The sequence below is a fragment of the Periophthalmus magnuspinnatus genome, chromosome 3, assembly GCF_009829125.3.
Source record: "Periophthalmus magnuspinnatus isolate fPerMag1 chromosome 3, fPerMag1.2.pri, whole genome shotgun sequence".
NCBI classification, from domain to species: Eukaryota; Metazoa; Chordata; class Actinopteri; order Gobiiformes; family Gobiidae; genus Periophthalmus; species Periophthalmus magnuspinnatus.
Window position 1 is genome coordinate 11,528,858 of NC_047128.1, and position 14,889 is coordinate 11,543,746.

Here is a 14,889-nt window from a genome sequence, read left to right on the forward strand (position 1 = left end):
TTTTTCCCTAAAAAATACAAACTTTTTTTTGTTTTCATTTTGTGTGTGTTTATTGCACTAATCCTGTATAAAAACAAGCTTCTTTACTGTGAGTGGGTTTGCATCCCCACAAACCTGACTCTTATTTGGCTTGGAGGGCCCCTTCTGCAGGTCCTCCAGAAGGTTCCATACTGTGACTTTAAGAAGGGGTTAGGGTTGGAAAATGCTTTGTTTTGCCAGGCTGTATCAGAGGCATATGTAACTGAGTTGTATGTACTGATAAATCGATTCAGTATTGGGCTATACTCTTAGACCTTTTTGCCCTGTTGGGTAATGTGTCCTCTTCATTTGATCCATCCTTAAAGCGCAGATACTGAAAAATTAGCTGGATTGGATATTGACTTGTAAATATTGGTTCAGTCGATATTGTGGTTGGACATTTAAATTGATGTAAAAGACTATTTACTTGCCATAGTCGGCTCAGAAAGTCTCAGTGTTTGAACTTTTATTTATATAATCAGCTTTATCTAACTTTATGTTTGTTTTAAGGAAAAAAATGCTGTTTTCAGTCTCTGCCTTGGTATCAGGTATTGGTAGATACTTGAAGCTATAGTACTGGAATCAGTATCGGAACTTAAAAAGCTGCATTAACTACACAACTACACACTCTGTTTTCAAGTACTTTAAAGTGAAGCAAGGCAGTAATGTATAAAGTTGTAGGTCATATTCCTACTCCACATTACCACAGTCTCTTTAAAGGTGCACTATACATAACTTTACGGGTTCTTGTTTCCATGGAAATGTTTTTGCTTTGCCAGTGATGTTCCCCAGTATGGCATTACAAGCAGGTGGTGCCACCAAACTTATGGGTCAGATCTGTGGAGAGGCAGCCCTGCTCACAGTAAGAATGCATGTTTTAAATCAATTTTTGAAAATGAATAGATGTCAACTAGATCTAAATCACCAATAGTGAAAAAGTCTGACTTTATTTGTGCCTGCTTTGTTTCCATGGCAACAGCATACTAGAAATTTGCCCGAGACCTTCAGATGTGTTTCTCTTCAGTTTGTTGTTATAAAAGATTTGAACTTTTTAACCTCTGCTCTCGTCAACATCGCTGAACTTTAGTTTCAAGATAGAAAATAAACACAGATTATAAATTGGCAGCTCGTCTTGAAAATCAATCAGCTCTGACCTGGAGAAGGGCGTCTGTGTGTGTGTCCTCATAACTCACCTGCTGGACAGATCAGTCATTACAAGACTTCAGTTTGAAATGCTTTTATTAAAGAGCAGGTATTATACAACTATAGATGTTGGGCTCATTATTTACTAGAGATTGACTGATATGGCTTTTTTCAGGGCCGATACCGATTGTTTAGAATACAGAACAACCGATGGCTGATAAACTGGACCAATATTGTGGGCTGATATTTTGATTATTTTCCCTAAATGATGAAATATAAATTTACTACTAACTCTCCCCAAGCCCTATTTATCAGAAACCTATTAGAGGGCTGTAGTCATGTTTTGTGCATTAAAGTGGTAATACACTGCCTGGCCTCCTCCAGTTGGTCAGGTCTAGGTTCAGCAACAGTCTGTGCTCAAAGAATGAGGTCAGCTGACTACCTGAATATACTGAATGACCAGGTTATTCCATCAATGGATTTTATTTTCTTCCCTGATGAAACAGGCATATTCCAAGATGACAATGCCAGGATTAATCAGGCTGAAATTGTGAAAGAGTGGTTCAATTCAATTCAATTCATTTTACTTTTGTAACACCCAAAATCACAACAACAGTTGTCTCGAAGGGCGTTCATGTTTTGATTGATGGGGGAAACCGGAGTACCCGCAGGAAACCCATCCAGACACGGGGAGAAACATGCAAAACTCCACACAGAAAGGCCTGGGCGACCCGGGGATCAGGGAGCATGACATCATTTTCACACATGGATTGGCCACCACAGAGTCCAGACCTTAACCCCATTGACAATCTTTGGGATGTGCAGGAGAAGGGTTTGTGCAGTAGTCAGACTCTACCATCATCAATGCAAGCTCTTGATGAAAATTAAGATCATGATGAAAAAAATGAATGCCACACAGGATGGAAATAAATCTTGTGAATAACTACAAAATATTAAGAGTTTGTGACCTTTTTATTTGGTGGCGACTTTTTTTTTTTGACCAGGAAGTATATAAAGTTTTATGTATATTTTCCAGGCAGCAGATCGACCAAAACAAAGTATCGGCCTGTGCTGGAGATTTAAGGCTGATAGCCAAAACGATAAACAGTCCAAATACCGGCTTGACATATTGGTCAGTCTCTAATATTTCTCCTGTGTACAGTTTCTTTGAAAAAAGTGGGAGATTTGGGTCATTTTAGTTGTAATATGATAACATTTGAGCTGTAGAGGTTTGAATAAGTAATTTCTGTGGCTAATTATTGCTTCATCTTGTTTTTTTATTTGTTGCAGCTCAGGCCTTTAATGATACTGCGTATTTATGTTTTACCGGAGTCAGTGGGCTAAAGTTGTTTCAATGTTATCATTTATACAGTACATCTCTGTAGCGATAAATCGTGCTTCAAAATGTGTTGTAGTGACAGGCTTTAGTGTTGGAAAGTATGGTTTTGACTTCTTTTAAGTGGAATTGTGTAGGTGAGGAGCCGCCTTCAGAAAGGTATGTTTTTTTGGTGTGCACTCATTAAAGTCTTCAGCTGTGTCTCTTAAAGTAATACATTTTCTTTCCCTTGTGGATCGATAACATTTGTCTAAGTCTAAAATAATGTGAATAACTAATTGTTTATTTTAAGGAGCTGGGATAAGCTCCAGTCTTCATTCAGTGGGGTAGAAGATGCACCTTTAATCTTTGACCTGTGGCGTCGGTAACTTGAAGCGAGTCCACATCGCCCTGGTTTGAAATGCGTCAGAGGCCGAGTGACGTGTGAACGGAGGTGACAGAGGAGTGGGGAATTCACAAAGAATCTGCAGCACGGCGACACATGCTTTAGTTTAGTGCCCCGGGTAGTTGTGTAAAGCTGTTTTCAGAGCACAGCTTCAGGATCACATTAAACACCTTTAGTTATCTTTGGATGGACCGGAGCTCAGTGTGTCTGATGTAAGGTTTAATCTGCCTTTGATCATGCTGTCTCTGTTACAACACATCACACATGTAGGGCAATAGATAAAGAAATGCATAATCCTTCAGATCTGAAGCAGAAGACACATGCATTCTGTACATAAGGTGTATGGTTCAGTCCTGGTTCAGTCCTGGTTCTGTCCTGGTTCTGTCCTGGTTCTGTCCTGGTTCAGTCCTGGTTCAGTCCTGGTTCAGTCCTAGTTTAGTCCTGGTTTAGACCTGCTTTGGACCTGCTTTAATCTTGGTTAATCCTGGTTTGGTCATGGTTTAGACCTGGCTTGGACGTGCTTTAGTACTGGATCAGTCCTGGTTTAAACCTCGTTTAGACGTGCTTTGGACCTGCTTTACTGTCGGTTTAGTCCTGCTCTAGTTCTGGTTTAGACCTGGTCTGGACCTGCTTTAGTGTAGTTCTTGTGTTCATGGTCCTATCAGCTGTCAGTGAATCAAAGTGTAGAAAATGATAGCATTATGTATTATTTCTGTAACCAGAAGTCTTCTATTAGCATTATCTTACTTTCCTCTGTAGTACTGTGCTGAAACAAGATGTCAAATCAGTGACACAGATCACGTAATCCTCATAATATAATATAATGTAATGTATGGTGGCTTGCTGCTTGATCAAGGAGTTTCTAAACTGTATTTTGTTGTTTTGTTTTGTTTTTTACCTGACAATGACGATACATAAATGTAATCTATAATCTAATCTAATCTTCTAGATTTTTGGGAGCAAACTTTATCTGAATGTCTCCTCTCCTGTCTTGTCCCTGTCAGAGCGCTCTCAGCCTCATAACTGCAGCTCTTGTTTCCTGTGAAGTACAAGCTTCTCTGATCAGACTGAATTGTGCGGAGAAAGAGTGAAGCGAGCAGATTTAGGCGCTCGGAGGTACGGGCGTGTTTGTGAAATCGCTGACGACGCGCTGAAGCAGTGGAGCGACGCAGGCCCACATGTTTGTGTGGACTCGACATCTGTGCAGCAGTTACACCTGTCTGCACCTGTCTGCACCGGTCTGCACCTGTCTGCACAAGAATACAGCTCCGCAGGGTGCCAGGGTGTTAGTCATATCACTGTACAACGTTTAGGGCCAGACAGATTGTGTACATACAAAAGATACAAAACTTTTATTATTTAAAAGTAAGCATGCAACAATAAAGGCCACAGTATTGGTGGTGTTCAGATTGTAGACTATATCATACTCCCAGATGGGGTCAATAGTCATTATTTCCTATGAATTACATGGTATTCTCTTTAAAGAAATGTCTAAAGGCAAATGCATAAATGTTTAACCTGATCATTTGTTTTAGTCACTAGACTCTATAACTCACTGTAAAACAACAAAAATGTGCTGTGAATACCGGGTGCCACAGTGGGGCGGCAGTGGTAAAACCTGTCGTTCTGTCCAGAGGCAAGGCACTTCACCCACATTGCCTAGTCTGAATGTGGTGTGCATGTGAGTGTGAGTGGTGGTGGTCTGAGGGGCTGATGGTGCAGATTGGCAGCCTCACTTCCGTTTATCCTGGGACAGCTGTGGCTACAACCAATGTTCCCTCTTTTTTACACGAGTCTGAGCAAACACACAAACTCCCTGAGCGGTCCCATGGACCACTGTGAGCAACATCAGACCTGTGCACTGTGGTCATACTGGCATTGCATCCATCCAAATTAAATGGTTTATTAAAATAATCAAATTACCGCATTTACATTTCTGTTATAAGACTTTTAATTAAGTGCTTTAGCCACTTATACAATGAAAATGACAAAAATCCTGCTCATGACCTGTGTAGTATGTTAATGCTATTGGAAGTATAAATATTTAATTTTAACTATGGCAAAACATGAGCTTCCAACCAAAACAAGACAACTGTAAACTCCAATGTTGAAAACACACTTAACATTTTTATGATAAAGCTCTGACTTGTATTATGAGTATAACCCATTGTGTGAAGCTTTTGCTGTGCACTGAGTGAGATTGTCCTACTGTTGTCTCAGAGACAGTCCGGTAACTCTTTTCAGTATGACACAATCATTTGATTTGAACTCATAAACTAGTGACAGTTTCAATGACCAATACACACTGAGAGGAATCTGTATCTGCACACCCAGCTGCTCTATTACTGTACATTTACATATAATATCAAAACACAATAGAAAATGTATATTTGTATATAAAATATAGTCAAAATAAGTGCTATGGGCCAAAATAAATATATATTTACAAACCACACACTGCAAACACACACACACTTCAAAATGTAAACAAACACACACTGGAAACTAACAACAAACTGTACATTATTGTACAGTGTGACAGTCATTCTGCGACACGGGCTCAGTGGTTAGAGCTTTGGTCCCCCAAAGGTTGGAGGATCGAGTCCCGCTTCTGTCATTGTGTCCTTAGGCAAGACACTTCGCCCAAGTGGTGCGCAGATTAGCTAATGCTAATGATTACACATGATATGTTTGACCCACAATTAAGTCAATTGAAGAATAAACCACGCTTACATCAGGAACAGCATCCAGTCCATCAAAACATAAGGTCCTCTGCTCCTGAGTCCACCATGAGATCTTCACTCCACGATCCGCTCCGGGTCCGAGATGCCTCTAGTTTAACTTGTACAAACATCCACAGTGTCCTTGGTCGCGTACTTCCTTTGTTTTGTCCGTTTCGTCATGTTTAAAACGCAAAAGAGACCGTGTCAGCAGTGCGCAATTGCGCACGCACGCAGCTTGGAGGGAACAGTGGCTGCAACAGTATCTTACCTTCACCAGGTGTAGAGTCTTGGAGTATCCAAAAAAGCACTATATACATCTGATTTATTATTAAAGTATAATAAATCAGAGTATGCATTAATGCTACAGAATTGGGTTTTCAGATTGTGGACTGTGATGATCTCATACTCTCAGATGGGGTCAGTATTTTCTATGAATGTCATGGTATTCTCTATAAGGTAAATGTTGAACCTGATCATTTTTATTAGTGACTAGACTATATAACTCACTATATTATAACAAAAATCAGCATTTGAACTATATTAATTTTATCTGCCCTCCATATGCTTTAGATATTCTGTCATCTGAAACACAGTGATGCAATATTACCACTGTATTATCTTACTTCACCCTGGTATTGTAAAAATGTATCTGTTTTTCTTTTATATATTATTAAATTCTACTGGTGCACCAGTAACTTATTGGTTTGAGAACCACCAGTTCAAAGGATTGCTGTTTGAATCCCGCTCATACCGATGTGTACTGTCATGGTGTCCTTGGGCAAGACACTTGGCTGGCCTGTGTATTAATGTGGTGCAATGAAAGAAGGTATACCACCACAGTAAAGAGTGACTTGATAATGCACACAGTTAACACAACTTTGAATAGATGAAAAAATGCTAGACTACACTAAGCAAAGTGGCAGGGTTTCTGGTTCTAATCCCAGGCAACATGGGGCTTTTCTGTGAAGAATTTGTATGTTCCCCCTGTGTAACTTAATTTATTTTTATTTATTTATTTATTTATTTATTTTAATTAGGACAGTGCATATCAATCAACATGTCAACAAACAGCATCAATGTAAATATGCCGGAATTAGCACAATAGCTAGTTTACATCTGTTGTCCTAAGGCAGATCAGAAACAGAACATTTAAAGAAACACACAATGAATATCTACAATGAATCTACAATCTACAATGAGGCCTATAATTAAAATTCAAAGGTTAAAAACCTACTGTCAAAAACCCGTAAATCCTATTTCCTTGAGATAAGTGAGGTGAACTGGTTCTGTCTTGCTGTCATCCTAATGTGAAGCATCAGTGTCACCTCAGTTCGCCGTCTTCAGAGAAGGGGGTGGAGCTACGGCAGGTGCAGGGGAGCAGAGAGCATGCTGGGAAACCTCCAGAGCTGCGTTTGATGTGCGTTATCTGTGCTACTGCATTCCTCTATGACTCAGACACACACACACACATGCACGGCTCTGTATCTTTGTGAGGACCTCCATAGACATATACAGTCTTCAGTCAGCACTCTTCTCTTCTCAGCTTCGATTCCTTTGGTTAAAATAACTGGGTCATCTCCTCCATGGCAGTAAGATAACGTTTTACCGGGGGACTGTGTTGAACCCTGCATCTAAGGGTGGATAGCAATTACATTATTATATACAGCTCAAAAGCACAACAGCAGTCGCCCCACAGGGCCTAACACAACTGTTGATTTCGCCATCAGTTACAAGATCAAACAGTGAAACATATAGTATAGTGATATAGTTTCTCTTGAGTGTCTTTTTCCTATCTAAGAGCAAGTGATATTTGACATTATGAAAGCATTTGAAAGTTCTATCTCTTGTGCCCATAGCCTATATAAAGAAGTGGACTAAGGGAGTGTGACATCACCCATAGCTTTCAGCTCCATTCAAATGACACTCATCAAGACTAGCGATTACGGGGCAAATTTAGAGCCAAGTTCTATATTTGGAATTCTCTTTGTGGGTATCATAGCAACCAAACAACCAATCTGGACGAGGGTGTCAAAGGTAATGCCCCTTCCCGCTTGCACCACTAGTTTAGCAGGGAGTGGGTACTTAGTAGCCCTGTCAATCAAACCTGTTGCTAACACTTGCGGGAGCAACCTCAGAGACGGAAGGCGCCTCATTGGGCTGTTATTATTGTTCATATCTTGATTTATGAAATAGTGAAATAAAAACACCAAGATTATGTAGATGATGAACATTTTAATACCAAAAGGATGACCCTGACAGCAGCAGTTACAGAGAGATGAATGACAGTTTTCCAGTGTAAAGTGAATGGAGTCGATGGAGCCGGAAGCGCGTCCATGCTCACTTTCTATTTGGAACACGGCAGCTAGCAGGTTGGCTATGCCTGTTTAGATATACAGTCTATGCTTCTCCCTTACCTTATGCTAACTGGACCATCTGGGATACCATGCAGACACAGAGAGAGCATGCATACTACTCTCAAAAAAATCTGTCCTTGCCATCATGCTGCCCATGGGTTAAAGTTGGCAGATTGATTCCCACTTGAGAAAATACTTCTTAATTAATTGCAGACACAGCACAGTGGTCTGATTTTTGTCACGCAGTGCTTTTACAATATGGAGGTGAACAATAATCATTTACAAGAGGACGTTACCCCCAATTTAAAGGTCCTATATTACACAAAATGGATTCATGTGAGCCTTTAGCCATGCTATAATGTTGTTACATTATCAAAACATATCCAGAGTTGTGTTTTTGTTTCATTCACACATGTTTGACTTATCTGGATATATTGTCTACATTTTTTCCACCTTCCACCTTTTATCTTTTATTCAGTAGAGATTGGCAATTCAAGAGCTGAAATCTTCCAAATGATCCTAGTGAAGGTGTATGAAGTTTAAAAACACAGTTGATTACGTCCTGTATTACCACATGACATCACTAGGTACAGTGTTTTCTGTTTGAGAGAGGAACTCAGCCTAAATATGCAGGGTTTGTGTGTTAAACATGTGTGAATGAAAAAAAAAACACATCTCCAGGTTTGTTTGTCATAAGGAAACAGCATTAGAACATAGATCAGAAAATAGCCTAATATGGGCCCTTTAACAATCAATATTTCACCTGCACCACCTCAGTTAAACACTACAGACCTTTATAATTGTAATGATGTCATGTGAGAGCGAGTGTTTTGTCCTGTAGCTTATTCAGATCTGGCCTCTGTCCAGCTTTAGCTTTAGATAAAGAGGCCGTTCTCCCACAGCGCATGAATAACGGTGGCACTAAATGAATTCATGTGATGGATTACCTATAAAACTGCACTGAAATAATGAGTAAGGATTGGCCTGTGGAAACACTCACTTCTGCTAACAGCATCTGAGCAGAAACATATTGATTTACATTCATTTAGACGTTACATTAGTAGGATTTTTTTGTTTTTGTTTTGACTTAATCCCACATTGTTGGGCTTATAGATCTTAATTAAAAAGAGCAGCCATCGTTACCATATGATCACATAACCCCAAGAATTAAGGTTTGGATTGTGTAAGGAATGGCAACTGATGTAAAACCCATGTCAGTCACTACACACAATGGTAAATGTTCTGCTCGTAGTTCAATTTCCGCTGCCTCCCTTGAGCAAAACACTTCACCCTCTGCTTGTCAGATCCTCTCAGTCTTTAACGCAGTTTAAGACTAGACTGAAAACACGCCTCTTCTCCCTGGCATTTAATACTAGACAAGATATATAGGTGGTTTATTGTTCTCTTCCTATGCGTCGTGTTATCTGCATATTTGTGTTTTGTTGACATTTATGTGAAACACTTTGGTCAGCTCAAGTTGTTTTAAATGTGCTATAGAAATAAACGTGAATTGAATATCAACTATCATTTAATAACTATTGTCATTAAGTCATCTCAAATATAGGACCTTGAAGTGAGTCATGTTTGCTCCATTCTCAGTCTTTCTCCTGTCTGCTTTTCCAAACGCACAATTAGTTTTCATCTTAAAAAAAAAAAAAAGAACATTTTACAGTGCGTGTCAAACTGCTCGGTTCCCTTCAGTGCGGCGGTCTTAAGGTCATGTCTAGGGTCACAGGAGGTCAACATCAAAATGCTTTGGACCAAAAACGTCTGCTTGAGAAAGTCAGTTTTTCACCATCTTGTATGTTTCTTGATACATTATTCAGTGTCTTCTGGTGCTGTAGTAGTAAGAGCAGCAGTTGTCGTAGTAGCAGTTATAGCAGTACTAGCGGTAGTAGTAGTAGTAGAAGTAGTAAGTAGTGTACTAGTAGTAGTGGTTGTGGTTATTGCAGCTACATGTAGTAGTAGTAGTAGTTAGTGTAGTAGTAGTAGTAGTTAGTGTAGTAGTAGTAGTAGTAGTAGTTAGTGTAGTAGTAGTAGTAGTTAGTGTAGTAGTAGTAGTAGTCAGTGTAGTAGTAGTAGTAGTAGTCAGTGTAGTAGTAGTAGTCAGTGTAGTAGTAGTAGTCAGTGTAGTAGTAGTAGTAGTAGTCAGTGTAGTCATTGTAGTCATTATAATAGTAGTCATTGTAGCAGTAGTAGTGAAAGTAAAAGGAGTAGTAGTAGCATTAATAGTAGTAATAGTAGTAGCAGTAGTAGTAGGGGTGGCAGTTGTTGTAGCAGTAGTAGAAACAGTAGTAGCAGTAGTAGTATTAATAGTAGCACTTGTAGCTTTAGTAGTTGTAGAAACAGTAGTAATGGTGGTGGCCATTGTCATAGCAGTAGTAGTATTAACAGTAGCACTTGTTGCTTTATTAGTAGAACTAGTGGTAGTAGAAACAGTAGTAGTAGTAGTGGTTGTCATAGCAGTAGTGTAATAGTTAAAATATGGGTCAGTAGGACTTCCCCAGGAGACCACTGGACCCTCATTCACTATGCTTCACTGATGAGCTGACACCGCACAAACATGTATTTTTAATCACATCATGTTTAATATTTGATTGTACGCACCAAAACATGTCTGTGGTTTGGTGCTGGTTTGGTCAGAATTCTTCCCTTTGGCCTCATTCATGTATAGGTCCATCGTTTTAGATGTGTTTTGCATTTACATTCACCCAGTATTTTATTACAACCCTGAATTTATAGTTGGCTCACTCAGTACATTTTTGATCAAACCTTACTTTGCATTGCCGAGTTTGCATTTTCATTATTGGCTGGGTGTTAAGGCTGTTAATACTGATTCTAAGTCTAAAGGTTGACTATGTAACTTTTCTGGTGGAGGGTCTGCCATCTGCTTGTCTCCATGGAGATAATAATGCTCCACTGTATGGGATTAAACTTGCATCCGGCATTTATTCAAGTACAGGTATTTTTATTGCTAAAACAAAAATACATCCATTCTTGCTGTGGGTGAGGTTGTTTCTCCACAGATCTAACTCATAACTCAGTCTGATGACATCACCTACATGTCTCTGTGGATCTAAGTTTAAGATACCTTTATTGCCACACTGCGGAACAAAACAATAGCAATAGCAAAGCAATAACATCTCCGTGGAGACAAGTAGGTGGCAAATCCATCACAAAGGTTGCATAGTGCTCCGTTAAATTCTGGGGCATTCCTTAAAAACAGGGTAGACTCAAGTTAGAAAAATGTATGTGAATCTACTTGTCCTAACATACTAGTCTCGTCCTTTATTTAGTCTTTTTTAGTCCAGGTCTAGTCCTAGTTTAGTCCTGGTCTAAACCTGATCTAGTCCTGGTCTAGTCCTGGTCTAGTCCTGGTCTAGTCCTGGCCTAGTCCTGCTCTAGTTCTGGTCTAGTTCTGGTTTTGTCCTTGAACCCCCCTTGCCCTGTCTATATCTGATTATGCTGTCTGCTGCTAGCCAGTCTGTGGGCCGTGCTTACATGGCCTTTCTGCGGATATGAAGTTAGGGAGGAATGCACCGCTGCAAGGGATTCTGGGTAAATAAGACAATCTAGGCGAGTCACATTCTGGGGTCAGACAAAACAGAACAAGCTCATCGACTAGTGTCAGCTTTCACAAAGGGAAGTGGAGTTGCAAAGTTGGAAAAATTCAGATCTTTTCATCAAATGTTAGTGTGTTTACTGCTGGGAACATCTTGACAATCTCCTGCAAGATGGCATTAAAAGTGCGTCCTTAGGATCAATTTTGATACTAAAGAATAGACACGATGCTCAATACTAGGCCTGTCACAGTACGTAAATATAGATGATAAAAACATTGAAAAAATATTGAAACCAATTTATGCCATTGACACAAAAACCCAAAAGCAGATTTAAACTACAAAAACTATTCTAAATTTTAAAAAATCAAGAGCTGCAATAGGTAAACAGCAGAATTAAACACTTTAGTCATTAGTCTGCATCTGTAATGAGTCATAAAAGTTATGTATTCAACCTTTTACTGCTTCAATCTTATCATATAGCCAGAAAGTAACAAAACATTTTGCAGTAGTGCAAACAAAAAGTACACATGATAAATACTGAACTTGTATTGAACAATAAGTCGATATAGTGATTATAGTGACATGCCTACTCAATACTGATACTGATACCATGTTGATAATAAAAAAAACATTCTTTGTTTAGTCAATAGAATGTGATTTTTCAATATTAAATGGTAGTACTTTCTTTAATATTCCCATGTGGCTTTATATCTGTGTAATCCCTCAGTGGTTCAGGTAGGTACCATAGTGGTCCATGGGTGTATACTAGTCTATGTGGTCTTATACTTGTTCTGATACAGCTCAAGATCATTCTTAAGCTATTCAGGAAAGGTTTATTTCTGCCCTGTGAGTGTGACTTTTTAGCATCGATACCTGCTCAAATGAGTATCTAATTTCGATACATTTTACCATCGAGTTATATTAGATTTTGGATACTTTTGACAACCCTATTCCACAGATATGAAATTCTATGTAATAACGATTGCATTGTTGATTTATAATTAAAAATGAGGCCCTGTGTGTGTTTGCAGTGCTGCCAACCTGTTCTCCGCTGGACTTCCACTGTGAGAACGGGAAGTGTATCCGAAGATCGTGGGTTTGTGACGGAGACAATGACTGTGAGGACGACTCGGACGAGCAGGACTGTCGTAAGTACTGACTAATACAAACATGATGCACTCACACACATATAGCTCAGGGAAACATGATACACTCAAACATGCAGCTTTGAATACACTTCTCCTGTATTTTAAATTAAAGCCCCATCATGTAACTTTTTAGCCCCAAAAAATAGACTAAATTAAAAACTTTTTTTTTTTCTCCACAAATCTGACTCCCTCTTTTGTCTGGAAGTGGGCCTCCTTCTGCTCTTTTCCATGGAAATGTTGTGCCTTTAATCTTCCATGGAATCATGAAAGTTACACAGTGATTTGCTTAATGGCAAGGCAAGGCGACTTTATTTGTATAGCACGATTGGTACACAAAGTAATTCAAAGTGCTTTACAGAATAAGAAAGGCATTAAAATCACAGTACAAACAAACCAAAACATAAATAATTATAACATGAACTTGAAAAGAGAAGAATAAAAACCTTTCAGTCATATGCTAAACAGAACCATTTTGAGCCTGGATTTAAACATTGTCAAAGTAGAGGCCAAACCAGATTCTGGACCTCAGTGGTACTTCCTGGTTAAATAAAGATCAGAGTTACAAACAGTCACTTAAATCTGGGAAACTGAAATCTAAAAATGGACTTGTCAAATGAGCTCAGCAGTCGTCAGTTTCAAAACCAAATGTGTTGTTTTTACCTTGACGTGTTTCAGTGAGCTGTCACCTTCCTCCTTTTAAAAAGTTCACCGAAACACAGCAAGACCAGCTCTTGTGTCTTAAAAAAGAACACACACGCTTATCAAAAAAGAAGGTGTGCTGAATTTCATTAATGGAGTCAGTCATGTTATTCTAACCCAAGTTATGTTAGTTCCAATATTACTTCTGTACAAGCAATAAGTTAAAGATGGGGTCATGCAAAATCAACTATTTGGAGCTTTCTACCATGTTATAGTGTTGTTCCCTCATCAAAAACATGTCTGAAGGGGTTTTAGATGTCGTCCATGCATGTTTCAATAATTTAGTGATCTCTTGGCCCTATTTGAACCCTCCTACACTTAGCTGTAAGATTCTGATTGCTCCACCCACAAGCCTACGTCATCCATGGTCCAACGCATCAATTCCCCATAAATGTACAAAACATGATACACTGTACACAGCAACTTCACAAACCTGATGTGACGTGCAGTGGTTTCATTAGCAGGATGCACGCTGATTATGTTGTAATAGTGCTCTGAAGGGGTAGTGACTTAACACAGAGAGCAAAGAGAGGGGAGACTCTGAGCATCAAAATCAAAGTGAAACTTATAAAGCAAGTGGATATGTTTTGTGTTCAAATATAGCATTTGTAATTTTAATGTAGAAACACATGATACATACATAGTGCTCTTAGCTATATTAAACCGTGGCATCTGGTTTAAATGTACTAGGGGGTCAGCAGAGGTCAATCGTCATGACAGCACTATGAACTATGACCCCAGCTTGCCTCTTCCTCTGTGATGGCCATGTGTGCTGTTATCCACAATGCCCCTGGGGATGGAAACATGCAGTGGGTGGAATATTTAAATGTATTTATTTTTGGCAGAATTTCATTTTGCATTAGCGCTTATTGATTTTGGAACAATATCTAATAACAGTGTTCCAAACAACTCCTAATCCTAATGGCAGATCCTATTCTAATTGGATTTGCATAGTATACTGATAATTTAAGATTTGTTTAGCTCTGCACATAATGTAGGTCCGGGCAGGAGCATTTACACTGAAAATAAGAGTTACTATGAACTGATACACTAATACAAGAACCCTATGCATTTCAGATCATTTTTGTAGAGGTCTAAACTACAGGGTTAGTAGGTTTATACAAAGCCATGTGGCCATACAAATCGTATTTTCAATGTAATTTTGTTTAAGCATTCAGTCTTTTGTGTATGCATAAACCGGTGTGCAAAAAGTAATGTAAAATTGTAAAACTTTTGTTAAATGTGCTGTACAGTGGTCCCTCGCTATATCATGGTTCACCTTTCTTATTATTTTTTATATGTATGCACAACGTGGACAATAAGTGGCCGGTAGTTGTATTTCATGTTTCTATGTGTCTATATTTGTACAAACCATGATTTCAACTCTGAACCAAATGCCTTTCATTTCACACAGATGTAATTACCTCTGAGCTCAAATTATTGGTTAGTCTTGGCATTTGCTTCCAGTTTGTTCTGTAGTCCAGCCAACATAAATGAACCATGTTCTTAGACTCATAATC

General features: G+C 39.0%; 1 protein-coding gene across 1 annotated transcript in view; it reads left to right on the forward strand.

Moving 5' to 3' along the window:
- lrp4 (low density lipoprotein receptor-related protein 4) overlaps positions 1–14,889 on the forward strand; it is a 167,581-nt gene that overhangs the window by 102,334 nt on the left and 50,358 nt on the right. The window contains exon 3 of the mRNA XM_033987216.2: positions 12,554–12,670. Coding sequence (XP_033843107.1) covers positions 12,554–12,670 — 117 coding nt within the window. The remainder of the gene's footprint in view (positions 1–12,553; positions 12,671–14,889) is intronic.